Source organism: Toxotes jaculatrix, chromosome 11, assembly GCF_017976425.1.
Source record: "Toxotes jaculatrix isolate fToxJac2 chromosome 11, fToxJac2.pri, whole genome shotgun sequence".
In the NCBI taxonomy this organism is placed as follows: domain Eukaryota; kingdom Metazoa; phylum Chordata; class Actinopteri; family Toxotidae; genus Toxotes; species Toxotes jaculatrix.
In genome coordinates this window covers 5,255,742-5,282,772 of record NC_054404.1, presented here as the reverse complement: position 1 = coordinate 5,282,772, position 27,031 = coordinate 5,255,742, and the positions used below count along the sequence as shown (strand labels likewise).

The 27,031-nt window shown below is 41.1% G+C and overlaps 1 protein-coding gene across 2 annotated transcripts in view; it reads left to right on the top strand.

The window, feature by feature from the left end:
* slc8a1b (solute carrier family 8 member 1b) overlaps positions 1 to 26,461 on the top strand; it is a 127,155-nt gene extending 100,694 nt beyond the window's left edge. For both annotated transcript variants that reach the window (XM_041049480.1, XM_041049479.1), the window contains exons 6-11: positions 1,005 to 1,150; positions 4,014 to 4,113; positions 15,881 to 16,066; positions 16,203 to 16,292; positions 20,973 to 21,076; positions 21,206 to 26,461. In XM_041049480.1, the coding sequence (XP_040905414.1) occupies positions 1,005 to 1,150; positions 4,014 to 4,113; positions 15,881 to 16,066; positions 16,203 to 16,292; positions 20,973 to 21,076; positions 21,206 to 21,478 (899 nt within the window). In that variant the 3' untranslated portion in view covers positions 21,479 to 26,461. The remainder of the gene's footprint in view (positions 1 to 1,004; positions 1,151 to 4,013; positions 4,114 to 15,880; positions 16,067 to 16,202; positions 16,293 to 20,972; positions 21,077 to 21,205) is intronic.
* The last annotated feature ends 570 nt before the right edge of the window (positions 26,462 to 27,031 follow it).

Sequence of the window (27,031 nt, the reverse complement as noted above, 5' to 3'; positions counted from 1 at the left end):
GGCAATAGCATGGATAACTGTTCCCCCATGGAAAATTTGATCATGGCTTTTCTCTCTCTCTTTGTCTCTCTGTATTTCTCTCTCTCTCTCTCTCTCTCTCTCTCTCTCTCTCTCTCTCTCTCTCTCTCTCTCTCTCTCTCTCTCTCTCTTTCTTTCTTTGATCCTAGCATTGAGTTCAGGGTCTACAGTGAATCTTAATTATTGATATACACTATAGAGAAAAGAAGAAAAGGGAAAAAAGAGGGATGTGTTGTGTGAGGAAGAGAGACAGAAATAATGTAGTGAAAGAGGAACTGTATATTTTCATCCAGTAGTGCTACTGCAGTTACTGAACAGTGTAAACCTAATTAGATAAGTTGAAACCACAGATACACCTAGATATAAATTAAACCCAAAGGTGGTTGCCAGAGGTGAAAATTAAAAATCAGTTCGCTGATTTGAATCAGTGTGTTCAGTTCATTTAAAAAAAAATTATTTTCTTTCAGCTGGGAGGGAAATTACTGTGCAAAATAAGCAATAAGATAAAAAAAAAAAGTAAACAAATCCCCCAAAACCTGTAATCCTAAATGTTAATGCTTTGTTTATATTGTATTTATTAAAGAAAGAGGTTTGAGTTTTCAGCATTGTGCTCCAACTACAGCAGCCAGATAAGGTGCTGTCACTACACATAAAAATTTAAAATTCACACAGTGCTGAGTCCATAATTCTTGACACAAATTGACAGTTACTGTCTCAGTAGGGCTGATGTACAGCAAGTCTCCACATTTTTAACACAGATGTCTCAGGTGCCACCAGTCTGATTCTGCTGAATGATAACGAGATGTCACATATGATTTTGAGTCTCCTACTCAACTACTTGCTCTAAGCTGTAAACCTTGTAGGTTTTGTTTGCTGGTGTATCTGTTCAATTGATCCCCAACACCTTCGCCATCACCCAAATCTGACGGTCCTGCTGCTCTACTGTTCTGACGCTGCTGTTTGTTGTTGTCCTGTTGTGTTTTCAGAGGAGCAACAAAAGGAAGAAGAGGAGGAAGAGGAGGCGCTGACAGGAAAAGATGAAGAGGAGCGCCGCATCGCGGAGATGGGCCGCCCCATGCTGGGCGACCATGTCAAACTGGAGGTCATCATAGAGGAATCATATGAGTTCAAGGTAAGGCAGCAAGTGTGTTTGTGTATACGTGTGTCACATGGTAAGATGAATGAATGAGAGCTGTAGGTCTGATTAGAGGTTATTCAATCAGCCTACATTGATTGTCACAGGTATGTCTCTGTGTGTTTGAAAACCTCTCATGACATTTTGGTAAATTTACTCTCCAAAACACAAAAAAAGACAAAGACAAGTATTGTTTTAGGACAGTGCACTGGCTCCAGTTTCTTTTTTAATATAAATAATGCAGGACGGAGGCCCATTTCCCAAACTGTGATGCTCTCTGTATTGTTGTTATATGACCATGGCGGGGTGCAGTCTGCCCTGTCTGCTTCTGTATTAAAAATAATCCACAAAATAGCTACAGGTCTCACGCACGACCTTGAACAAAGGTAATTAGGATCAAGACAGTGGACTCCCATCATTAATCACCAGTGGTGTATGCTAAAGCATCACAAACAGCACACATCATTCTACAACTGACAAATAGCCATAGCAATGGCAAAAATGGCTTTAAATGACTAATACTGATGTATCAAAAGACTCAGACAGAATCAACACAAAATCACCACTTTCACACAATAGACTCACACACTCACAAGCCTACATACAGGAAATAATTGTGTAATTATTGTGTGTGCGTCCTTTCCTTGCTCTCCATCTCCCACACAGACTCTTAAGACAAGCGCAGATGTAATTACCATCCGTGTTACATTTTGTGTGTGTGTGTGTGTGTGTGTGTGTTTGTGTGTGTGTGTGTGCGTGCGTGCGTGCGTGCATGTACTAATGCATGTTCCTTGCTGCCGCTCCACCTACATGCTCACTCTAGACAGACAGTTAATAACACCCAGCAATAGCTCACCACTTGACAGGATGCAATACTTTGTCAAGTAGTTTTGTATATTAGTGTGTGAGTGTGTGTGTGCGCGTGCGTGCGTGCGTGCGTGGAACGGAGTCCTATAGCTATCTGAAGTACTGCCCATTGGCAGATAGTGGAGTGTAACAGTGTGAGTGTCTGACATAACAGAGTGAAGAAGAAAAAAGCAAAGTTGTATTAGTAGAAAATTTACTTGGAAGTTGAACGTTTCCTTTCAAAGTGAATTTCCTTTAAACAACAAAACCACTTGTTAACTGTAAAGTCTCAGTATAGTATGAAGTGTTGTTCAAGATCTTATTACTTCAGTGATCACCAGTGATGGTATAGATGGTTGTCAATCAATCCATAAATAGCACTGGTACTAGGAAGAAAATATATCTTCAAGAGTGTGTTAGTGTATAGAGTTTTCCCTTCACATCTGAGGTGTGTTCAGACTGAACACAAAACTAATTTTTTTTGTCTTGGATTATTTGCTCTAACTTGACAGCTGGACCTGTTTTTGCAGCCCTTGTTTATTTGCCCTGGACAGCCAATGTACCAACTGTAGAGACAGTGGCTGTAGCTAATTAGCAACATACGGACTGACCGTGTGTATGTGTGTGTGTGTATATGTGTGTGGAGTGAGCCTGTGTGTTTTTGTGACAACTCTTGTGTCTGTGACTTATCTCAGATGGAATCTTGTTTCTTTGTTGTTTTTCCCCCAATGCCGGTGACAGCCGAGGCCACAGGCATTGGGTTTTTGGGTCCATCCATACACTGAAGGGGAGAGAGGGAAAAAAAGAGATTTATCTTAGTGCCATGAATTATGGGTAAGCGTCAGGTCAGTGGTCACTTGTCGCCCTCAGCGGGGTCATCACCCGGGCTTATTGTACCACATACTGGTGACAGAAAACCTTAAGAGCTTCGTGTGTGCACTTCTGCAGAAACACAGGCCCGCACCAGACCATCTGAGTCTAAAGTAATGAGGGAGGAAATGGAGACGAAAGCAGAGAGGTAAAAATAACAGCGTAACACAGAATGAGAAGACGTTATTCTGAGTACAGTTAAATAAACACTCCACATACAGCAGGCAGAGTAAAGCTGGTTGTGTGTGTGTGTACATGTGTGTGTCTCCACAGAGGCAGTGAGGCCCTATTTACACCCCTAAGCTCCATTCAATACAATTAGCATCCCAGTTTCCCTCTGAAGTGGAGAGAAAAGGAGAGAGCAATCCCCTCCGCTTGGCTAATTAGAGTATGATGTGTGTCTCTCTCTCTGTGTGTGTGTGTGTGTGTGTGTGTGTGTGTGTGTGTGTGTGTGTGTGTGTGTGTGTGTGTGTGTGTGTGTGTGTGAGAGAGAGAGAGAGAGAGAGAGAGAGAGAGAAAGTGTTATCTCAATCTGTCATAGCTTCCCTCTTTTGAGGAAAACAACAAAGACATATAAATACCAGAAATGAAGGAGACAAGGAAGGAAACAAAGGGAGAGGGTAGGAAGAAAGAAAAAATGGAGCAATGACAGAAGGAGTTTGGGAAGAAACATGGAAAGAAAGAAATGGCAGAAATGCCGTTCATATGTTTTGTCCTTTTAATTGCACAGGTGTATGTAAAGGTGAATGAAAAGTTAAGTAATGTTTAATTAATGTGTTCTTAACTCCTAAGCCTCATTCCCCAGCAAGTCTGCGATTACATACTCATACTGTGCAGCCAAACATTCAAACCCACAGAACTTTTATTTTCAGTTCTATTGGAGATCACAGTTTCAAAATATACCACACATCTGGCTGAATTTTGGGAAATGCATATAAAAGTATGAAAAATACATCCAGAGATTTGCACTGGATGGAATGATGCTCTGAATGGACAGTTTCTTGTTTTACGCCATAAAGCAATCCAGCAGATTTCTCCTGCCAAATAAATGGCAAACGGCTGATACTCACAAATGAAAAGGCATCTTGAATACTCAGTGAACAGGCTGATGTCTAACCATTATTATCCACCTGTCCTTTGGCAGAACACAGTGGACAAGCTGATAAAGAAGACCAACCTGGCTCTGCTGGTTGGAACCAACAGCTGGAGAGACCAATTCATAGAAGCCATCACTGTGAGCGCAGGTAAGGCCAACGGACATGTATGTGTGCGTGTTTATCAATTTTATGGTCCAGACGTTCAGCTCTGAATTTAACTGGCGTCATCTGAGGTGGTTTGAAGAAGCAAATGTGTGTGTGTGAGGGTGTGTGTCATATAAATGTTTTTTAGTATAAACAGCTGCAGTTTTATTGAGTTCTGTGTGGCCCTGTGCTCTGTCTCCTGATGATCAATATAACTAAAAATATCAGAAATCTCATGTTGAATGCGTGTGCATGTGTGGTTTGCTTCTATAACGATGGCAATTGCACTGAATAATGGTCGTCTCTGAGAAAAATGAAGTGGGGTGATTTCATGGTTCCATGGAGTCAAGTGTGTGTGTGCGTGTGTGTATGTGTGTGTGCGCGCACTTATGGTTTTTAATGGTTACTGGAAAGTGGACTGGCTTGGTTTGATGGTTTGGGCAGACAAACACTGACCAGATGGGAGATTATGTTGAGAGCAACTGTGGGAGCGATTGTGTGTATTTCAGCCCCCACAAAGACAAGAATGTGCTTGCATGTGTGTTAATGTGAGACCGACAGGGCTAGAGAGAGGTGGGAATATTTAACACTAATGTCTTGTCACTGTCAAGATCTCTTATAAGCCAAGATGGCGTTAATGTCTGAGAATGACTGAGAGATAAGGAAACCCGGTGTGAGAGACAGAGCATGTATTATGCAAACAGTGACTGACGGAGAAGGAGAGAGAGCATGCACAAGAAAGCCACTGAGAGGCATGCACAGTGGTGAAAAAGAGAATTCATGCATGAAGAGATATTATGCATGGAATAGAAAAAAAAAGTTTTAGGAGGCTGAGAAAAAGAACAAGAGATAGAAACAATTCATGCAAAAAGCAAGGTGGCTAAAGAGAGAGCGGCTGACAGAAAAGAGAACAGTCACTGTAGAAACAGGAAAGTAAGAAAAGAGAAAGAGGCAGTGTTTCTGTTTCACTGCAGAATCTTCTCACTTGATTGGTTATTAGTGGTAACTTGCCCTCTGGAGGCAGGATAACATTACTGCAGCTCACCGATAGGAGAAGAGGGGAAACAGAGAGTGCACTACTTTACAACCTCTCACTGTTTCTGGTGGTGTTTCTGCTTCACAATTCACCTTTTAGCCCAACAGTTAGTCTCTCATCTCCCGAATTTACTGTTGATGTCTGAGTTTCTGTAGTTGGTGCTCTTTTTTCTGTTAATTCTGTACTCCAACATACAACTTCCTGTGGATTTTACCTGCAAAAGAGCTTCAGACGAGGTGTTCAGAATGGAAAATGCAAAGTTTTATTTCCATACACCTTAGTGAACTACTTCAGTGAATATTATTCACTTTCTAGCCAAGAGTTAGATGAGAAGTTTTATACCATTCTTATATCTGTCCAGTAAATATAAGTGTACAGCCATTAGCTGGTTAGTTTAGCTTAGCTTATAAGGTAAGCTAAGCTAAGGAGCAAATCCCTGTCAACATTTATTTGTTTGTATGAAAACAGTCCAGATAATCACTGTGAATGCATAGTTGGACAAGAAGTCACTGCTGCCATCTTTGAAACTGGGTTCCTATTAGAGCACTGTTTGTCTATAGCCTGCTCAATCACTTTAGCACCTTCAAGTAACTTTATCCTGCGTGTGTGGGTGTATGTGCGTTTGTTTTCGCTTTAGTTAGCCAGCCTGTCAGCTTGCCTTTGTTGGCGAGCTGATAATGAAAAGGCCTGTCTTCACTCTCTTATCTGGGATTAGCTTGTCTAGGCTGACAGAGTGCTGTGTGTGTGTTTGCAAGTGTGTGTGTGTGGTAAAGACAGTAAAAAGGCAGTCAGTGCAGTTTCCACTGAAGAAGAAGCTTTTATTGTGCGACACTTTCTCTCTCTCTCTCTCTCTCTCTCTCTCACACACACACACACACACACACACACACACGCAGCTTCATGACATTGTATTAACACAGAGAAAGGAACACGCCAGGGTTTCAAAATGCTTACATGCCTGCAAACTGCAAAAGAACAACTGTAACACACACAAACACAAACACACAGTTGACAACCCAAATCACATTCAAAACCACATCAAACTGCAGGCTGATTGGTTTTTCAGGGGCTTTAAACCTGAAGCTGATTGGATTGCAGGAGTTCAAAGTGCCTGAGATGAAGAGCCGATTGGATGTTTACAGATCAAAGTGGCAGGTGATTGGGTAGTCAGACATCCAGCTGTGAAACAAGTGACTCGCCATCATCTCTCTGTGCTCTCTTTGTTTACTGAGGATGGGAATGAGAGCAAGGAAGGAGGAGAGAAAACATGCAATGAGGTTAATGATGAGGCAAATCAAGTGCATGCTGAGGGAGTTAAAAATGAAGGTGTGTTGATACAGTCAAGTACATTCATTTCCTTAAACTAATATATGATGAAGGTTAGTATATAATACATAGTGTGTAGTATTCGTGAGTCAACAACAAAGACAGCATGTAGTGATAGAAGTTTGGTTGGAGCTACAGGGAGCTGGGATCAGTCAATTACATCTGCGATCATTACCACCAGCTCCCATTGTCTGGGCTTTACTACATTGCACCAAGACTCATTCACACCCAGCATGTTTTTTTAAATGTTTATTTGAACCTGGAGTAGTTTCTCTTTTGGCTCAGTCAATTTGGCAAAGTTAGAACATCGCCAACTTGTGTGGCACCAAATAACCTTGTTGCAACGCCTGAAAACACGAGGCAAATTTTGTTTTTCCCAAGAGAAATGATGTGTAATTTTTCATAATTAAACACAGTTAAAACAAGCCACAGCATGTGACTGTGTGTTACTGTGTGATGTTCACACAGTGAGATGTTTCTTTGTGCTGTGTACACCAATGAAGAAGTGAGGTGCTCGGCTAAAGTAGGGATTGTGGTCATAGTGCAGACTGAGCCTTATTCAGTGTAGAGTACACCATGACTTATGTCATCTTATCTTTACTGATTAAACTGTAATCAACAAAGATAAAGCTGTATTCAGTGAGTTTAAGTGGCTTTACCATATCCCAACCCTATCACATTCACTTTCATTGCCTTTTCTCAATTTCCTTCTACACCCTCCACCCGTCCAAGTTCACTGCCTCTTTTTCCATGTCTCGCACACTCTCCCTCCATTTGCCTCCCCCACTTAATTACCAAACACACAAGGGAGGTCAAAGATTAATTACTTCTCTTGTGGAATACAAATGTGTTGGACCCATGATGGAGACATGAGGAGGAAGTGACATAAGGCCGCACCAGGGTCACCTCCTCCGGCCTCAGATCTGATCATTCCTCCCTCATGGATGGATGGGTTAGATGGATGGACAGATGGGTGCTCGAGATAAGAGGAGAAGAAAGTTGAAGGTAGAGGTGAAAAAGAGAGATAGGGTAACTTAACCTCCTGAAAGGAAAAGGAAGGAAAGAAATACAGAGGTGAGGAAAGAAGAAAAACAGCAGGGAGGAAGAAAAAATAGGAGAGAATGGGGACAGAAAAAATGTGGAAAGATGCATAACACCCATTAAAAAGGGACATTTTTAATGGATGGATACAAAAATCTTGTAACAACACAGAGCTAAAACGGCTCCAACAGCTCTCACTAGTGCTGGGAAGGTAGGAAAAGAAAAGGGAACTGAGTAAAGGGAGGGAGGAAGAAAAGAGTACGATGAAGGGCAATTAATCTCTAATCAAATAAGACAAACAACTAATAATCTCAGACATCTGCTGTAGGAGATCTTGCACCATTGTTGTGGACACGCCATGTGGACTTGACACATAATGCCACACACACACACACACACACACACACACACACACACATTTACACAATAAGCCCAAATGGAGATGCACTGTAACTTGGCAGCTCATCCTTTTAAACGCACACTGCTGGTTCAAGGGTTTGAACAAGTCCAGAGCGGCTGTCATTGATACAGCAGTGGACTTAATACACACTGATAAGCTAGCTTCGTCTAATCTCATCTCTCTCTCATCAGCCACCCCCCCCCCCCCTCTCCCCCCCCCTATCTGGTTCTCATTCTCCCTCTCGAGCGTATTTGATTGGAATCGAGATTACAGTCACTTTAAAGGAGCCACAAATATTCTTTCTTGACCGGAGACATTTAGAGTTTCTCATTGTCTCTCTCACCCTCACTCTCCGACTCAAGTGTCAGATCAAGATCTCCACGCTGAGAAACCCTCCAGCCTCATATATGGTAAAAAAAAAAAAAATCTGTTGCTGTTTATCAGTTTTATCTGTTCAATTAGGGGAAGATTGGAGATTTGGATTCTGCTGAAGATGGCAGCCATGAAAGGACATTTAAAATCTGCTGAGGCTTAACCGGCAGGTCACCACATCATAACACCAGTTTGGCACTCACACCTACGTGTGCATACGTACACACACTTCACACAAAATGCTGCTGAGACCATGACATTCATCTCAAAGCAAGAGACCTGCGTTTAGCCAGCCATTAAAGCCCACTGAAATGTCAGCGTGCTGGCGTTCTTTGTGTGCGCTTACACTATCCCGTTTTCCCCTGTGTGTGTCTTTTTGTGTTTGTTGCGTGGCTGATGGAGAATTTTCCCCAGATAAGCTCACACAGAGAGACAGTGAGAGATTATGTGTGTGTTTGTCAATGTGCAGTTGTGCATGTACAGTATGTGACAAGCCTGCCAAGTTGCAGTTCAGCAAGCAGCTTGATAGTGTTGAATTCTTAATGCATTTATTGTCATTTATTCTTCAACAGCACAAAGTGTCTGTTTTTATCATTTGCCCTGGAAAAGACATTTCTTATATGAACCTTAAAGGACAGGGTTCCTTGTTGTTGGGATCAGATGACAATATTTTTGTATTTCCAGACCCCTGTGTCAAATTAGGTGGTCAAATTTTGTCCGACCGCACACTGGACTCTGACCAATCACGTTGTGGCTTGTTGTCTTTCCCAGTCACCTGTGTGTGTCACCCAGGTAGGAGACCACAGCGACCAACACCCTGAAAACATTCATTGCCACTCAGGTGAAAATGGACGCTCTCTTTTTCCTTCCCAGTCAGCAGAAACACCCAGAGGTGTAATTAATTCCTGATGCAAGGGGGATTGTCAGTGGTTGCAGGTGAAATGAAATATCATTACATTTTCGTTTCGTTGTGCACAGAGGGAAGGAACATGTAGAAGTTGTAAAACTCGGTGAGGGAAGGCAAAACAACTTTGACATGCTTTGTCAGGATGGCGTGAGGTGTCACATGCTGCATCAGTTGTCTTCCAAGATTCATTCTTGACACCCCATCGAGTCGTCTTATCAACAGGCTGATATTGTGTCGTCTGATCCCTGTATTTTGGGAGGAACACTGGGGTTGATGGCTGGGTGAAAAAAGCGTGCACTTTTGACACAGCAGACAGCTGTTCACAACCCGTCTCCCAGCAACTGTCTCTTTTAAATTTCTTTAACTACTCTCTTTCCCTAATCTTAACCACGTTGTTAGCTCCCTAACCTTATCCAACACCGACAGAGGATGTTGTCCTGCCCATAGCTTTGCCATTTCAGAAACTGGGTCATTTTGTTAAACAGCAACATGACACACGTGAAAATAACATTCGCACAAGCCTTGGTAGATTTGAAATATATACTCATTTAAATAAGAGATGTTTTTGTGTGTGATGTACATGATTTTTTTTTTCTTAGTTTTACAGCCATGCTGTGCATCAGAGATGCACAACAACATGGTTTACGAAAAAGTACGGGCACAAACAAATGCACAACAAGATGGAGAGAAAAAAAATCAATGGAAAAGAAATCATGGGAGAGAGAGAGGGATTGTTAGGACAGAGGTTGAGGGAAAAAAGTGAAGGAAAGAGAACGAGATTGATGTGCAACCGCTCCACACTCCACTGCCCTCTAATTACTGCGACCACACCGTGCTGTTCATCACCTTATCCTCTGTGTGTGTGTGAGTGAGTGTGTCCAAACCCAGGGTTAGTGTAGGTATTCAAGGAAAAACATTGAAAGAAGAAAAATACAGAGAAAGGACCTTGTGGCACAGAAGCTGGTGTAGCTGACATTTGTTGTGTTCACTGGAGGATTTCATGCCAATAAATATCACCTGAACATAAAAGAGAGGAAAGAAGAAACGTGCAGGCTGAGCACATGTTGGGCTCATTTTTATTGTGTGTTCTACTCTGCATTTTTCTCACTGCTAACTGCCAATTCAACTTCATATGACTTTTGTGATGGGCTTTTATGTCTTTGTTATACACATGAAAAACCGGCAACCTCTTTATGGCCAAATGTGACAGCAAAAAAAAAATAAAAAATACACTTTTTCATTTGCCATCACTGCTCTGCAGCTCATGTCACCACCTTGCTGTGCACAAACTATAATCTGCATTCTTTAGATGATGAATGACAGTGAATGTTTGACTCACTAAATGACTGATTATTTAATTGATTTGTTGATTGACTGACTGACTGATTGTTTTGTCAAAAGACAGGCTGACTGGCTCATTCGCTGATGGACTGTTTGTGACAACTGCTCTCATGAAACGTCTGAGAGAGCAGAGATAAAACAAATTCAAATGCGTTTCGGAGGATGTTATATAAGTTTGAGTTCCTGCCGGACAAAATGATGACAGTGTTTCAGACCGGTTCAGACAGTATGTCAAAGGTTTTGAATGATAAAGTTATATTAATGATTTATTTAATGTTGTAGTATTTTGAAGAAAGATTCAGCCTCGTTTAACTGTCAACAGTCTGAAACTCTCCAGTGACTCTGGTGTCTGTTTGACAGCTTGACTGTGTGTGTGTGTGTGTGTGTGTGTCTTTCCTATGTATGCCTGAGACAGGCAAGATGACAGGACCAATGGAACATGAATATAAATATGAGCATGTCAGCATGACTTCTGACACACACACACACACACACGCACACAAATAAACTCCATCACACAGCTGTCACTGTACAGTTGAAGATTTTGTGTGTTAGTTTGAAGTAAGCTGGTATTTGTTTGGGGAACAGAAACATCTTGAGAAACTGGTTAAAACTGAGATTTACTGTACAGTGGAGAAAATGTTTTTTTTTTTAACACAAACAGGACAAAAGAGACCTTTAAGATTATGGATATGTCTTCAAAAATGCAGAGAGGTTTGTGAAAAGAAAAACAAACTACTGACTACTGTTTATTTTTAACAACCACTGCGGCTTATTTCTGTGACTCAAATGTAATCCAAAAAATGAGAGGCACAAATTGTGGCTATACTTGTAGATATATGGATGAATGACAGGTTGTATTTCTCTACTGTGTGTGTGTGATGTTTCCCATAGTGCACTGCGTGTGCGATATTCTTGCCTCCATTTGGGATTCAGAGTCTGTGCACACACACTGTCCTGTTTTCAAGAGTCTTTCTGTCTTTTCTGTTGATCTTAGTGTGTGTGTTTGGGTGTGTGTTCTTGCACAACCCCTGTGGCTGGCCAAATGAGGTCTGATATGACATGTCCAGAGTCTCTCTCTCTCTCTCTCTCTCTCTCTCTCTCTCTCTCTCTCTCTCTCTCTCTCTCTCTCTCTCTCTACTTCTGTAATGGAAAGAGATTGAATGGTCATTTTGCAGCGTCTTGCAGGGGTTACTGCACATGAGCTTGTTTTGCCACATCAGTTTCAAAGCCACATGTGTGTGTATGTGTGTGTGTGTGTCAGTCTGGATACGTGTGTGTGATTTTCTGTAAACATGTAGTGGTATGAATGATTTCTACAAGTCCTCTGAGTGCACTCTGTATCACTTTAAGCACACAGTCCCATACGCTCATATACATGCATCTTGCTTGGCTGGCAGCCCGTGGAGAGGAGCTACAGTCCACCTATGAGAACACAGATTCTGGGCACGCTCAGTGAGCAGCAAGAGATCACACGCACTAATACCTCTGGAGGGCAAAACAGAGAGTATCGATGTGTGTGTGCATGTGTGAGATGAGATATTTCTTCATGTCAAACACATTTACGTTCTGGTTCCTCTCAACAGAAAAGTCTGTGTTAGCAGCTGTCAGATTAGCATGAGATGCTAACCAGTGATACAGATGAAATTTTGTTTTGTTTATTATTGCTTGGGACATTATTTCTTTTGTGTTTTATTTTGTCAGTGATACTGTGTGACTCTTATCATTTTTGTACAGACCCCAAGAGACCAGAAGCTGTTCTGTGGAAGCTAATGAGGAGCCAAATAGATAACAAGGAATATCACTAGAATATCACACACAAAAAAACAGAGTGAGGACACTGACAACGGCAGTTACAGAGGAACAGAAGGTTGTAGAGGGATCAGGGAGATTTAGAGGGATGAAGAGAGAAACTCACCGAGAATATTCAATTATGTATCAGCAAAAGGATGAAAAGAGAGTGGAAGACGGAGGAAGAAAGAACTAGCTTTGGATAACCACTTTATCAGCCTAACTGAACATGGAAATAGAAAGACAAGGAGGGAAGAATGTGTCCAAGACAGGCTAAGACAGAAGTAAAGGCAGATAGAGAAGAAGGAATGACGGAGCATGCAGGAGAAATAGCAGAGGAGAGAAAGAGAGAGTGAGAGAAAGACTTTCACCTTTTGAGGGGCACTAGAGGTTTCTGCAAATCGTTGTAGTCACTACAAGTCCTCCAACCTGGGTAGGCAATGTGTCCCTACCCTCTGATACGACCCATAGGAGCATCTCTTCAAATAGTGGCCCTTTGCCAGGAGGCATACTGGATCTTTGTTGTCATGGTTACAACAATAAACACTGAGTTTTGGTTGAGGAATGGTCATGGTCAAAAGAAACAAAGATGAACTGGTTTAAAACGGGAAACAAACATCAGTCTCCTGCATCAGTCCTGTGTTTTGATGTCCCATCCATCCACCCCAACCTCCTTACACAGACTTTTTCACTCTTTACACTTAACTTGCTCATCTGACGATAAAATGTAACGATGGCTCATTATAAGCTTCATGCATAGACAACGTACAGGGTTGTTTTTTACAGTCTCTGTAGTCACTGTGTCCTTTTTACATTATAAACGTATACATTCATCCAAAGGTCTAGTTGTTACTGTAATGAACAAGACACTGTATGTTAGACTGGTTACCTCTAACTTTGAAGCAGAAGTGTGCCTGTGTGAGTATTTGTGTTTAACTCAGAACTCAGTAGGAAGTCCTGTTCTTACTGTTATTTCCCTCCAGTCTTTTTTTTTTTTTTTACTGTCGTCTTTGTACATTTACACACTCAGACTTTTCTCTGAAAGCTGAATCATTTTCCTTTTTTGCACTTCACTGCATCAGTTTGCACCACCCTGGGTGAATCTCTTTCTGCTCGCATCTTTCCATTGAATTTGTATGCAGTCGCAATCCTCTATCCATCTTCATTGGACAACGTTATCATTTTCCTACTGTGGTTACACCAGACTGTGATTTCCCCGTGGGTGCTTGCAGGGGAACCACGTAATGAACGCCTACACATATAGGGACAGAAAATGAAAAGCGGGAGAGAGACCAAGACAAAAGAGGTCATATAAACTTTAGCGGAGAGAGAGGGAGAGAAATAAAGTGAAAGAGAAATGGCTCCATTCAGTCATGACAGACTGTGTGGGAGGGAAGGAGAGCAGCTGAAAGAAAAAAAAATGACATAACTCAGGTAAAGAGTCTTATTTTATAATTCATTACCAAGTGTGTGTGTGTGTGTCCCAAACTATAATAGTGAAGGAGGCCCTTGCCCTCTGCACTGACCCTCTACTGTTCATTTATAGTTGATGATTTGATTTGTTCCAAGTGCTCACTTTGAAAAGGGAACATTTATTTTTAATTACATTAAGCAAGGTACATGACCCATGAGGAAATGATTGGCCCTGTTGGAGTTCATTAATCTTTGTGTTAACCCATGCTAACGTCTGGTAATTGCACAACACACAGTCTGGATCTGGTTCATGACTTACAATGACTTAATAATGACTTAAATATCAGGCTGTCTTGTAACTTTATACTTACAACAGAATGTCAGCGCTCAAAGTGTCAACAGCCGTGCTAAATTTGTAGAGGCTGCCTGTCTCGTTACAGGATCATCATGGTTATAAGTCAAGTGTCAAGTTGGCTTGTTTTGCAGTTTTATTATCTGATGTGACAGTTTTTTAAAGAAAGTAATTTATCCATCACGGAAACTGAAGGGTGCGTATGAGAGAGCATGTCCCGCTTCCACATTTTCCTTCTGCAAACTAAGAATTTCAAGGCAAAATTGTCTTTAGGGCCCAAATCCAATCAATAAAGTCTACTTCCTGTATTTATGTTAAATATGAAAGATGATGCAAGACAAAGACATAAACCTGCCTTTGGACACACTAAACCATGTGTTTTTCAACACTATGAAGGATTACCTTGCAAGAAATATGTCACTAAAAAGTAATAAATAAAGGTTAGCCCTCTGTTTCACCTCAGCAGGAAAAAACAGTTTGTGTGGTAGGAGGGAGCTCTTCAGACTCAGCTCATTTAGGGTTTAGATGCTCTTTGTTTGCTTGTTTTGAGCATTTGAATGCATCGCAAGGTTAATGGTATGCAGTGGGTGAATGACACTGGAGAAATCAATAAGGGATCATGGCTTTCACTGGGGTTTACCCAGTCAGTGTGTTTCAAGGAAGCAGTAGGTTGCCTCGTTCATTCATTTGACCCAGTTTATTCAAATGGTGTGTGCGCGCATGTGTGTGTATGCACATACACAACAAACCCAAACAGTACATGGCTGAGTCCATGTCCTGAGGCAAGGATTAGCCTTTGATATTGACATCACACACACACCTGCCAGACAGTGGATCAGAAGTAATGTCCGTCAAATTGAGTCTTTTTTTCTTTTTTTTTTAATCTCTGTAATGATGATGGATTTCAGTGTAGTTTCCTGTCACTAGACTTGAACTTATAATCCCTCTGCTAGAGTGAAAGAAAGAGACAGAGACAGACACAGAGACAGACAGAGTCCTTTAATCCTTTGTGCTTCAGGTGTCTCTGGTCAGTCACGGACAGATTAGATTAGCTCTTATTTCCCAGCAAGGTGAGGCAGATTTTGTCAAATCCATTGTAAAGTCAAAATGTGTCCAACATCAGCTTTTAGTCCAAAAGTGTTATTTATATTTCCATTTGACAGTTTGTTGATAATGTTTACCATGTTCATCGCATCAGTTTAGTGCATTAGCATGCTAATATTTGCTAATTAGCACTAAAACAAAGTACAGTTGAAGCTGATGGGAATGCCATTAGTTTTGTGGAGTAGACATTGCATTGCGATCCATAGAGAAACTTGTTTGTGTGGCTAAAAATCACATAATAAATCCAAAGCCAGTCTCCAGCTTGTCTGAAACTCAAGAAATCTGATTAGATTCGTTAACTTCATTCCTCATTAACATACAGTTATATAATAACATAATATAGTATAGTATAGTATAGTATAATAACATATATTGCTCAGTCAAAAAGGTGAAATGATGCATGTAACGGAGGACAAAATCTCTTAAAGTTCGGCTAAAGCTAATATGAGTCCTCAGAGTTGGACAAAGACGGGATCTTCCAGTGTTTATTATTAATTATTATTAATTATTATTATTTATTAAATTTGTGAAGTTTGTGTTAGTTTGATACCAAAGTGAGAATTTGGTATCAAAATGACAGTAAGTTTGGAAGGCGTATTTCTCCAACTCAGACAATCAAACCTAGATGCAGAACACCACGCTGCTGCCCTCATAACTCAAATTTCTCTTAATGCTCTCTCCCCTCAGGCGAGGATGACGATGATGAGGAGTGTGGGGAGGAGAAGCTGCCGTCATGTTTCGACTACGTCATGCACTTCCTCACCGTCTTCTGGAAGGTTCTGTTTGCCTTTGTCCCACCCACAGATTACTGGAACGGCTGGGCCTGTTTCGTCGTCTCCATCTGCATGATCGGACTGCTCACCGCCGTCATCGGTACGTCGACAGCTGACAAGTTTCAAATTTGAATAATATATGCATAAAAATAGTATAATATAATATCGTATTTTGCAAAAACTTTTTTTGCAAAAACGATTTTTTCAGCATTTATGTTCTTTTCATATTATTACAGGGGACCTTGCCTCTCATTTTGGCTGCACAGTGGGCCTGAAAGACTCAGTCACAGCAGTAGTATTTGTTGCGTTGGGAACGTCTGTACCAGGTAAGTGTGCGTGTGTTTGTGCATACACTGTATGTTCATATACATATATGCGTGATCTGCGTGTACCTTGACATTTTCACTTCATTGCTTCAGTTTTTTTATGAGGAGCTTTTCTCCCCCCATGCCTTTTACTTCAGTGTGTATGCTGCAGCACAAAAGAGACAGCTTCACAGAGTGTTTACCTGCATTGATGACTGTTTATGAAAAACTTAATAACGTCAGCTCTCTTTTGAACATCAGTCAAACAAAACAATTTCAGTGGTAGCTATAATAGAAAATATAAAGAAGACAGAACATATTGTAGCACCTGTAAAGTTGGAGAAATGCACAAATGGTATAAAATGTGTTTGATACTGTAAAGAATTCGCATCTGTGTAGGTAACATACAAACTTTACAAAGATGTATCTCACCAATGAGAAATTTAAAAATTTGGGGATGATGTGTTTCACCATGAAGACAAAATTAAGTTGTTTTTACTTTGGTTTATGATGAATTACCTCGATCTGCCCCCCACTTCATCAATTAGTTTACTAATCCAGCCATTAGGGTTTTGGTCAAGTAAGACATTTTGAGATTTTATGGTTATTTAATTATGGGGAGTGGGTGATTAGTGATTGTTCATTAGTGGAAAATCATCATCTCTGGCATTGTGGTAATATTCATAAACTTGCTTTGGTCTTTAATAAGCTCTGGAGTTTAAGAGGTTTTCTGCATGAGAGCAGGCAAAGTAAGAACTATATGCAAGAGGGGAGGTGAATTTATTTTAAGTAGAATCAAATAACTGATTAATTGAAGAAAATAAAATGAAATGTAATTTTTAATTGCAACTTAATCGAGCACAACCCTGCAAATTCATTTAGATTTGGTTAATTTTATTTACAGTGAAAAGAAAAAAAATCATTAGCAAAGATAAAACGAGTGCACAGCTTATGTTTTCCCACTGTCATGCTGAGGGAGTTTTTACCATGGCTGACCCAGTAGCTTCCAGTCTCTCCAGTGTGTATTTATGTGCGGGACCCTGTTAGACGAAGCACTGCAGTCTGAAGACAGCAACATGGATCATCCTCTAAATGTGACGAATGACCGACGACTGCAACAGCCGGCTAAATACATTTTAACCTTGGCCCCAGTCTCCTGTGCACACGTGCACACACAAACACACACACAGAGGACACACATACATGTACATTTAGCACATGCTCGAAGATGTATAATATGCAGACATATACACTGAGCAACTTTAATTAATTTGCCGCACAGACTCACACACCCGTATACTTGCAACACATAAAAGCTTGAGAAGGCATCACACACTTGCGCGCGCACACACACACACACACACCTGTGCTGTGACCACCATGTGATATTAGCATAGGCCTATTTGTCATGTCAGGCTCAAGTGGTCTCTGTCCTCCCATTTAGGGACTTCAGGGATAAAAATGATGTATTACATGCTATTTTATATACACGCACATGCATACATACAAACTACATCGATCAGCCACAACATTTAAACCGGTACCTGCTTTTACTGTTGTGTATATATATACATGTAATATTTGCACACACATAAACAGAAATACCCACATACTAACAGCTCAACAGCTGAATTTATGGACAGACCCATACACACACACACGGCAGCTTGAAATACACACAAACACAATGTGTAGAGCTGCAGAATGGAAACAAAGCGATTCAGCCTTTCTGAGGCTCTCAGCCTTATTAACAGAGCCTCCCGTGGCCCACACACTCACACAAAGAAACAGACCTCCAGTTCTGTGGCTATTACAGTTAATAAAACCCATCCTGTGCTGTGGTTCCATGATGATTAACCTCGTTTATCACAGTTAGCCAGGCTAACACACACCCCCACACAAAGAGATGGAAAGAAAACAACAAGAGTAGAGCTGTAAAAAGAGAATTAGAAACTCAAGACACCAAAATTTCTTGCTGTTTTGGGATTCAGGTAAAAACCCTGAGCTTCAGTAATTTATGACTCTAAAGGATATTTGAAGTGCGAAGTGTCTCATTTTGTGTTGGCCTCAGAAAGTCAGCGAAAGTCGAGAAATACATTTAAACTGAGAAAAGTGCACCGTGGGACTCAGCGGAGACAAACAACTTGTCACGGCTCAGGCTTAGGAGGGCTCAGATTCTTGGCTCAGATACACCGTTCAAGAGTTCAGAACAGTTCACCTTTATTCAGGCTCGGCAGACAAAAGCAGACGGTGGAAGGTGGTTGAAGACAGGCAAGGAAAAAAAAGACATTAGCAAGGCTGAACAGCTACAGTGTGGAAAGCACAACAGACAAGCTGGCAGAGAATGGAAATCTACAGTATATACTAGGATCTGATTAGGGAATTAGGAACAGGTGAGTAGGAGGGTGGGAAAAAGTCAGGTGGCTCAAAGGCGGGAAGTAATGACAAGAGAGTTAGTAAAATGGCAAAGGCAGGAAGAGAATGAATAAAGGCATGAATGAGCTGTGATACAACTGTTATATAAGAATGAGAAAAATACTGTGCAATAAATCTGAGGTCTGGAGGGTAAGGTATCTACGGAGCATTATTACAGTGCTATCAACATGATATTATATGCTGTATATAAAAGCATATCTGACCTTTTCAAATTTCCCCTAAATGTCTGGGTCATTAAGGTCTTGAGAAGACAAAAAATTGAACTGGCTTGTGTCTGCACACACACTGGAATAAATCTTTCCATTGATCGAAAGACGAGGGAGACGATGGTGGACCTAGTCAGTAGAAATCTTTTTGAGGGATAAGGACACATTTTCTGACACAGGAAAGAAAACACTACTCTCAGATTTTGGTTTGAGAGACTCAAACTAAATATTTGGTTCAATAAAAACATAAAAATAACATAAAAAACCTCTTGCTTTGGAAGATTGTTTTTCTAAGTATCGATTAAGCTCCCTACAGTCAAAGAAATAGTACCTGAAATTATCTTGACTTGCATGTTTTCACCAACTCAGATAACCAGTAAGAACCATGTCAGTCATCCAACACTTCGGTCAAGAGCAAGGTATCTTGAAAAGCTCGGCTTAGAATGAAGATCATTGTTTAGTGTCACTACCTGCTTAGTATCTGCCCCCCCCCCCCCCGACCAACATTTCCTCACCACCACCAAGCAAAAATGTCTACATGCAGAAGGATTGCCAGATAGCACGTGAGTGCTTCCCAATTAATCTTTCCATTTCCAGAGACGACGGGAAAAATGGGAGCAGAAGAGAGAGGAAGGAGAGGAAAAGTGAGAGGATGCAGACAGGAAGGATGAGGTCTACAGAGGAGAGAGAGACTGGTTGATTGACAGAAAGGCAGAGGGAAAGGGCAGAAAACTCTCCAGGGAGGCATACTCTCACAGAAGGAGCTGCAGAGTGGAACCTGTTTCACTCACACACACACACAAATACACACATGCTGCTACCGAACATTCAAGCAACCACGCACTCGCCCACTCAATCAGGCACTCAAGCCACACAAAGACCAACTGATGCACACACTCGCGCCTTTGCCAGCTGGTGGAGGCATGGCATCAGATTGGACCCAGGTGGCTTCGTTCGCTAACACACAGACACAGTGTACATACAGGCACTGTACACAGAGATACACACACACACACACATAGGCAGACAGGCAGAGCCCTGATACACACACACACCAACACACACACACACACAGTGATACCCAGCAGGCCTGTCCTTGAAGCTTTAAGGTGTGTGGGGGAGATTTATCTTTACTGGACTCATTCCTTGGCCCATTGCCTCGTCCACCCTCCCGTTTGGCCTACCACCCTCTCTGTCCTCCTTAGTCCTCTTCCTGTCCTCCCATTGTCCTCTTTTTCCACCACCAGTTTGGCTGCCACTTCAAGAAAGCCCTTCCTCCTCTTTTTCCTCTTTCACTTCCTTGCTTTTTTCATCAGTTTTTTTAATCTCCTGTAGCTGTATCTGGCAGATAAAAGCAAGAGGACATGAATTGCTGATGAAGAGAAGACAGCCAGAAAATTAGTGAGAGAAAAGAGAGCTAACTGACCATTTGACTATTTACTCACTCTTTGTGCTCTCAGCAAAGTGCCTATTGTTCACAGTTGGCAGAGCGTCCAAAGCTCCTTTCAGTGTGGCAAGGAAGAGCGTCCCCTTGGAGCTGCCATTGCTTGGCAGACATGAAACCTGGGGAAAAAATTTGGGACCAAGCAGCGTAGCACTGATTAGTTGTCAGGCCAAGATTTGTTTGCCCCTGCAAACTGAGATTCAGCCTTGTAAATTATTGATCTTGGACCAAATCTGGTCCGTGCTGGCTGCCAGTGACGGAACACTGTAACAGGATTAAAGATTGCGGTTTCTAATTTAAGGTTCCCTGTCTAAATGTGGAAAACAGGATTTGCACAGTGTTCTGTATTAATAATTATAAGTGTTCTGCATTTATCAAGTGTGTCCTTCATTGTCATTGTGGTCTTGTCCAACTCGCACGAGTGCATGGCGAGGTCAGGAGTTCAACAACAAGATCAAATCTGTTTCTACTGTCAAACATTCAAGCTGTAATACTTAGTAATATTGAATTTAATTGCTGTTTAATATTTATGTTGAAAACCTTTTAAAAATAACAGTTGGTAGTTTGTTTGCAGATGATGCAACTCTGATCTTCTTCTCTCCTCTATCCATTCAGATACCTTTGCCAGTAAGGTAGCTGCTATCCAGGATCAGTATGCAGATGCATCCATTGGTAATGTGACGGGCTCCAACGCTGTCAATGTTTTCTTGGGCATCGGGGTAAGAACCAGCTAATCTAGAGACTGATTGACGGGTTCATGGCTAGTGTAAATGCAGTGGTGCTTGTCATACTGCCATAGCAGTAATTAGTATCATGTATTCGTTATAACTTCTGATGGTGTTTGACAGGTGGCATGGTCCATCGCTGCCATCTACCACCACAGCAAGGGCGAGGAGTTCAAGGTGGACCCTGGCACACTGGCCTTCTCCGTCACCCTCTTCACCATCTTTGCCTTCGTCTGCGTCGCCACACTGATGTACCGACGGCGGCCAGAGATCGGTGGAGAGCTGGGCGGGCCCCGGACTGCGAAGGCCCTGACCACCATGCTGTTCGTCAGCCTGTGGCTCCTCTACATCCTCTTCTCCTCACTGGAGGCCTACTGCCACATCCAGGGCTTCTAAGGTGACAAGAGATGATGAAGGAAAGGGTGAGATAGAGGGAGAGCATGAAGGAAGAAACTAAGGGGAGGTGGGTGAATGGCTGGATTTGGAAATTAAAGCTGTCTCATTGATCTATCACTCCCTCCCTTTACGCAATAGATTGAATGACAGATGAATAGATGGATGTACAGATGAAGGAATGAAGGACACATTAAAGCATGTTAAAGCAGAATGGAAAGAAGTACGGATACATAGAGGGAAGACAGCAAACAGGAGAATCATAGGAGCTAAAGAAATGGCTCAGAAGATGGAAAATGGTGAAATAAACTAAGGAATACATTTTTTGTCTCGAACTATAAATCCAAACCAGTCAAGCTGTCTTAAAACGCGCTCCAGTTTTAAGTGCATAAATCTAACCCCCAGAGCTTCAAACACAGATATAAACACACACAATGTGTCCTGGCTGGTTCAACCATACAGAAATGAAAACAAGTTTTTAACAAAATGAGAAGCGAGAAGTCAAAACAGACCAACACACCATCACAGCTCTTAGGATGTGTGGCTTCAACAACAGCATTCCCATAAACGCCCTTCCAGTTGGAGCAGTTTTACACTAACAGGCACAAGTAAGACAGAAAAAAGACAGTGTCAGTATGTACATGCATGACAAGATGATACTGAAAACACAATCAGAAGAAACCGGATGTATTGCCACAACTGTTTAATGACAACAAACTGTGTGAGTGCTGGTGTGTGACTGTGTCTTTCTCTGCTTGCGTGCTGTGAGAAGATGGTCAAGTACTGTGAAAAATAAAAAAGCCTCTCGTTTAGTTGTCTCTGCATGAGACAGAATATGCTTTCGTACTCGAGGTCTTTTTGACTGTCGCTCTCCCAGCCTGTAGAAATGCTGAGTAAGACTTTTGTGGGAGGGTACATTCAATGAAGCAAAAGGTTTTGAACATCACTGAGGTTAGAAATGTAAATACAAAGAGCTGATCGTACATTACGGCTCCACTATTTTCCTTCTGAATGTCTTGGTTACACCATGCGCTCCTGAATGGGCCCTCCTTCTGTTGCTTTATACTGTAGATGTAAATGATTTAAGGTCTAATTTGAATCAAGAAGGGGTTAGTGTGCTTTTACCTTTAATAAGGCCATGTCTGAGAAGACAAAATGGCCACTCTACCGTTTAAAACTGTTAGAGGAACTATTATCATTGCATAAATATCTAGGTTAATCTTATGCGTGTTTGTGTTTTTTTTTAAACTGTGGAATTCTGTCACCTGGTTTTCCACCAAGGAGATTGCCACTATCATGTGTCAATCATGACATTGCAATAGACTTTGAAAAACGTAGGTACCGCCCTCAGTGAAACTTCATGTTCATCGACTGCCTCTGTCATTGTTTATCTCACTTTGACGCTGTTTTCCTGTTGGTTCACTCAACAGCTTTGGTCATTATCCATGTGTTTGTCTTAAGCACCTCCCCCTGGCTGATCAGTGGACCAATCAAAATCCTCAAGGGCTTTGTAAGAAACAACCACTAATCCCTAACCCTGACCCTTGATTTATGATTCTTTACATAGATTGGTCCTTAGGGGGCTATTTAACAGGGATTTGTACTCCTTAACCTTATACTTCACTTGCTTAGTTGTTACGACTTGCTTCAGTGTGGCTTTAAAAGAAAAAAAAAACAAAAAAACGAGACTACATGACATTAAAGTGGCACAGCTTTAGTGCAGACCAAGTATCCAGAATTACCCAAATATTAGAAAAGCTGACAAGGCTTCAACCTTCCTTGGTAGGAGTCCCAGTTGATTACAAAGATTGCTTCTAAATTGCAGTCAGCCTAATTCCAAATTAAACCATCCGCACTATGTTCTTTCCCAGGCCGCCTCCACTCATTATTATGTTTAAATATACTAGCCTTCAGGCAAGTGGATCATGAAGCCTTTGAAGGCCATGAAGACTTTATATTATTTCTTTAATCAAGGGCAGTGTTTGCTCTTGAGTAAAGACCCATAGTGTAAAATCTGCATGATTCACTGCTTCACGCCGCCCTTGGAAACCAACCATTAACACTTTACTTCAGCAGTCAGTTTTCATTCTTAACACAGGAGTTATCTGATGAAGGAATAGTTCAAAAGTATTTACTGTTGGTGATGAGGTAAGTTTACAAAGAAATAGGGGCAAATACTGTTGTACTACAGTAGCCCTGTAGGGGCATCTAAAATAGGGTACATCTAATCTCAAACAGCCAGACTCTATTTATCAATCTCACAAATGTTTGGGACAATTTTTAAATTGAAATCCTCATACAATCCATTCGACTGGCTCTATGTTGGAAACCACCCAGCCCCAAAAGCTGCACCTCTTGGACCTGTCTTGCAAAGTGAGTTCAACTACTGTAAACTAGTTTCTCTGGGTTATCTGGCTTCTCTAAGCATTTTCTTACCCAGCTGTGAGCAAGTTTATAAGAGTGGTGGAGTTAATTTAAAAAATGCAGCATCACTTTACCTTTAATGGTGTGGTGTTTTTGTCCATGTTGGGAGTCTGCAGAAAAAATGAGTCTATTTGCCCAGTGAGCTGATGCTAATTAGCTGTGCAGACACGGTGATCTACCACGGTAAAAAGTTAACAGAAAGTTCAGCCCAAAGTGTATCTCACTTTATGATACAGGCCTGAACAGGTTCTATAAATAAATTCCCTTCAGAGTAATTTCATAGTTTGAGGTATAACAACTCACACTGAATCTCAGCCCTATTCTCTAACTTAATTTGGAGCTTGAATGCTGTGAAAGGTTTGTGTGTATGATGGGACAGAGGTCTGACTGGATTTGTTTCCACCCAAAAAAAGTGTGATGATGGCTTGAAAATACTAGGTGTAACAGCCATGCATCTTTGAAAAACCCTTGTCAAGCCCTGGTCCGGCTAGTGAACATGTATCAATATCTGTCTTTAGGAGCATGAACACTATCAACACTAGAATACTAAACGTTTGCGTGAGCGAACAAATGAACCACATTAAACTGAAAACGCAACGGACTGACAAACTGACATTATCAGGCACTAACTGCTGGGAAATTTTTTCAGTCATCCACAGACAAGAAATATATCCTGAAAATATTTCAGTGTATTTTTGCCTAAATGAAACACATAAAAGTGTCCCAAGAGCCTGTCCTGAAATATGTATAAATCGTAGAGCCTATCTCAAATATCAGAGAGGTTTACACTTCAGACTGTTAACCGTTTTGCTTGTTTAGGCAAAACCACAAAGATCTCAACGTACACAAAACTTACTGTATATGTAGGCATTCTAAAAGTCCATAGTTTGTTAAATGGCACTATACTGTATGCATCTGAATTGGCCAGAATTTTCCTGCTGATGTTGTGTTTTTTACTTGATGTATAATATAATAAGTAGTATTTTAAATGTCATCTGTAAAGTAAGTAGTCTGGGCTAGATGTAATCCATTTAAAACTTGGCAACAATCTTGTCACAGACAGCTTTCAACCCCTGTGAGAGAGTAGAGCTGAGCAGAGCCCTGGATTGGATGAGTTTGGCAAATCCGGAGTATCTTGAGGATAAGTGTATAAAATTCTGACTCACCAAATGATGCACTTGGAGTGGAGAACCAATCGAGGATGACTGATGAAATTTTAGCAACTGATGCTACGCAAAGCTCCACGAACATGGCTCGCATACTGAAATCTGGCCAAACTTTTTTGGATCAAGTCCATACAAACTCTAAAATTAAATTACTCTTTGACAGCCAGAATGAAGAATAAATTAGATGTCAGATTGTTTGCATTTGCCAAACTCTGCACGATGTATGGCTCTCCATTAGAGTAGCTGATCTCCTGTGAAGGCCTTGGAGTGGCAGTTTACCCCTGTTTTGCCAAAGGGAAATCTTTCTATCAGAAACTTAATATTTGCAGTCCAACCTGTAAAGGGTTTTATAACCAATGGATCTTTCTTAAAACACCAAATATAATTCATATTTCATTACCACTCTGAAAAGAGACAAAAGACGCCTTGATATTGTTTTAACTCTAACCAGAATCTTTCTATTTAAATTTGTATGCATTTGTCTCTTCACTGGCATGGAGCTGAAGGTTTATACACTGTAAAAAGTTATGCTAGCTTGTGCAAAAAAAAAAAAAAAAAAGAAATAACATTGTAGAAGCTGTTTGCATCACTTTTTGAGTAACTCCAACAGGGTACAAATCACAATCATGTTGGATTTACTTAAAATATGCCTGCTGCCTAGTTTGTCAGAGTGAGCTTGTGCAGGAATTTAAAGCTTGCAGTAATGTAGTTGTTTGCATCAAGTTAGTTTGCGGCACAAATTTTCCAGAAGCTAACATTTTTCATTTATGAGAAATTAGCTCTTTTGCTACACCGGCTTTGTTGCACCACCCCTCTCAGTGTATCTACCTTGACTTAAAAGCTAGTCTGACGTGAAGCTAATGGCAGATTAACGACAGCTGTTCAAAGCCCCACAGGGTTTGGACCAGGGTGGGAAGCTAAACACAGCTTAGCTGTGACCAGCAGGTTTGCCTCGATTGTGATTGTGTTTCTCTTCATAAGCAAATCGTCCAGGTAAAGAATCACAAATGCACTTGAATTTAGCTTCCTGCCTTGGTTTGGACTTTTGAGGTCTGACGAGTCAAAGGTTAGCCAGGCTATTGCTGTACATAATATAACACTAAGAGCAAGCAAGGAGTAGAAAAACAAGCTGTAGGTTACAGTAGTTTTCACTTTTATTCTTCTGTGGTGGAGTCTGAAGAAGTTTTAAATGAAGGAAAAGCATTGCACTGTTTTTTTTTTTTCCGCGTATGTGAAACAGCTACTATGTTGTTTCGTTCACAAAGATGCTTCTGATGTAAACAGCAACAGAGATTTTGTTTTTCGACTCTGATGTACACAATAATAATGTACCTGGTGTAAAAAGAAAAAAAGAAAAAAAAAAAAAAAACAACGGTGTTGAATCGGTTGTGTACCATTAACAACATTGCTTCTGATGTAAAGATTGATGATGTGTTATCGTTGCCTCGTTCACTCAACTGACTGTCTGTCTGACAGACTGCGAAATAAATCAATGCAACATCAGACAGACAAACAAATGAACGAAGGGAAGGACCAACAGCCCTGCTGGTACAAGCTGAGTGACGTCACACTGAGACGTTGCCACAGCAATTAATGTACTGTTGGAAGAAACATTACCAGAGCTATTCTCTACCCTTAAAATAACATTACACAAGCGTAAAAGGATGATGATGATAAAGTGAGGAAGGAGGAGAAGGAAGACAAGGAGGAAGAAGATGAAAATTACAAAAAAAAAAAAAAACATGAAGTTACAGCCATACATTGATTTCTGGGTCAGTGAGATTGAAATGGACTTCTCCTGCCCAGCATGTGTATTGTTATGGTGTCTATCTGTACCTCTGTGTCTCTTCCCCCTCTTTCTCTGTCTTTCTTTCTCAGTCTCTCTGCTGCCAAAGTAACCAAAACAGGCAGTAATCTTTTTGTTCTGTCTCTTCTGCCCAAATCCCTTTTTACCCTCCGTCTCCCT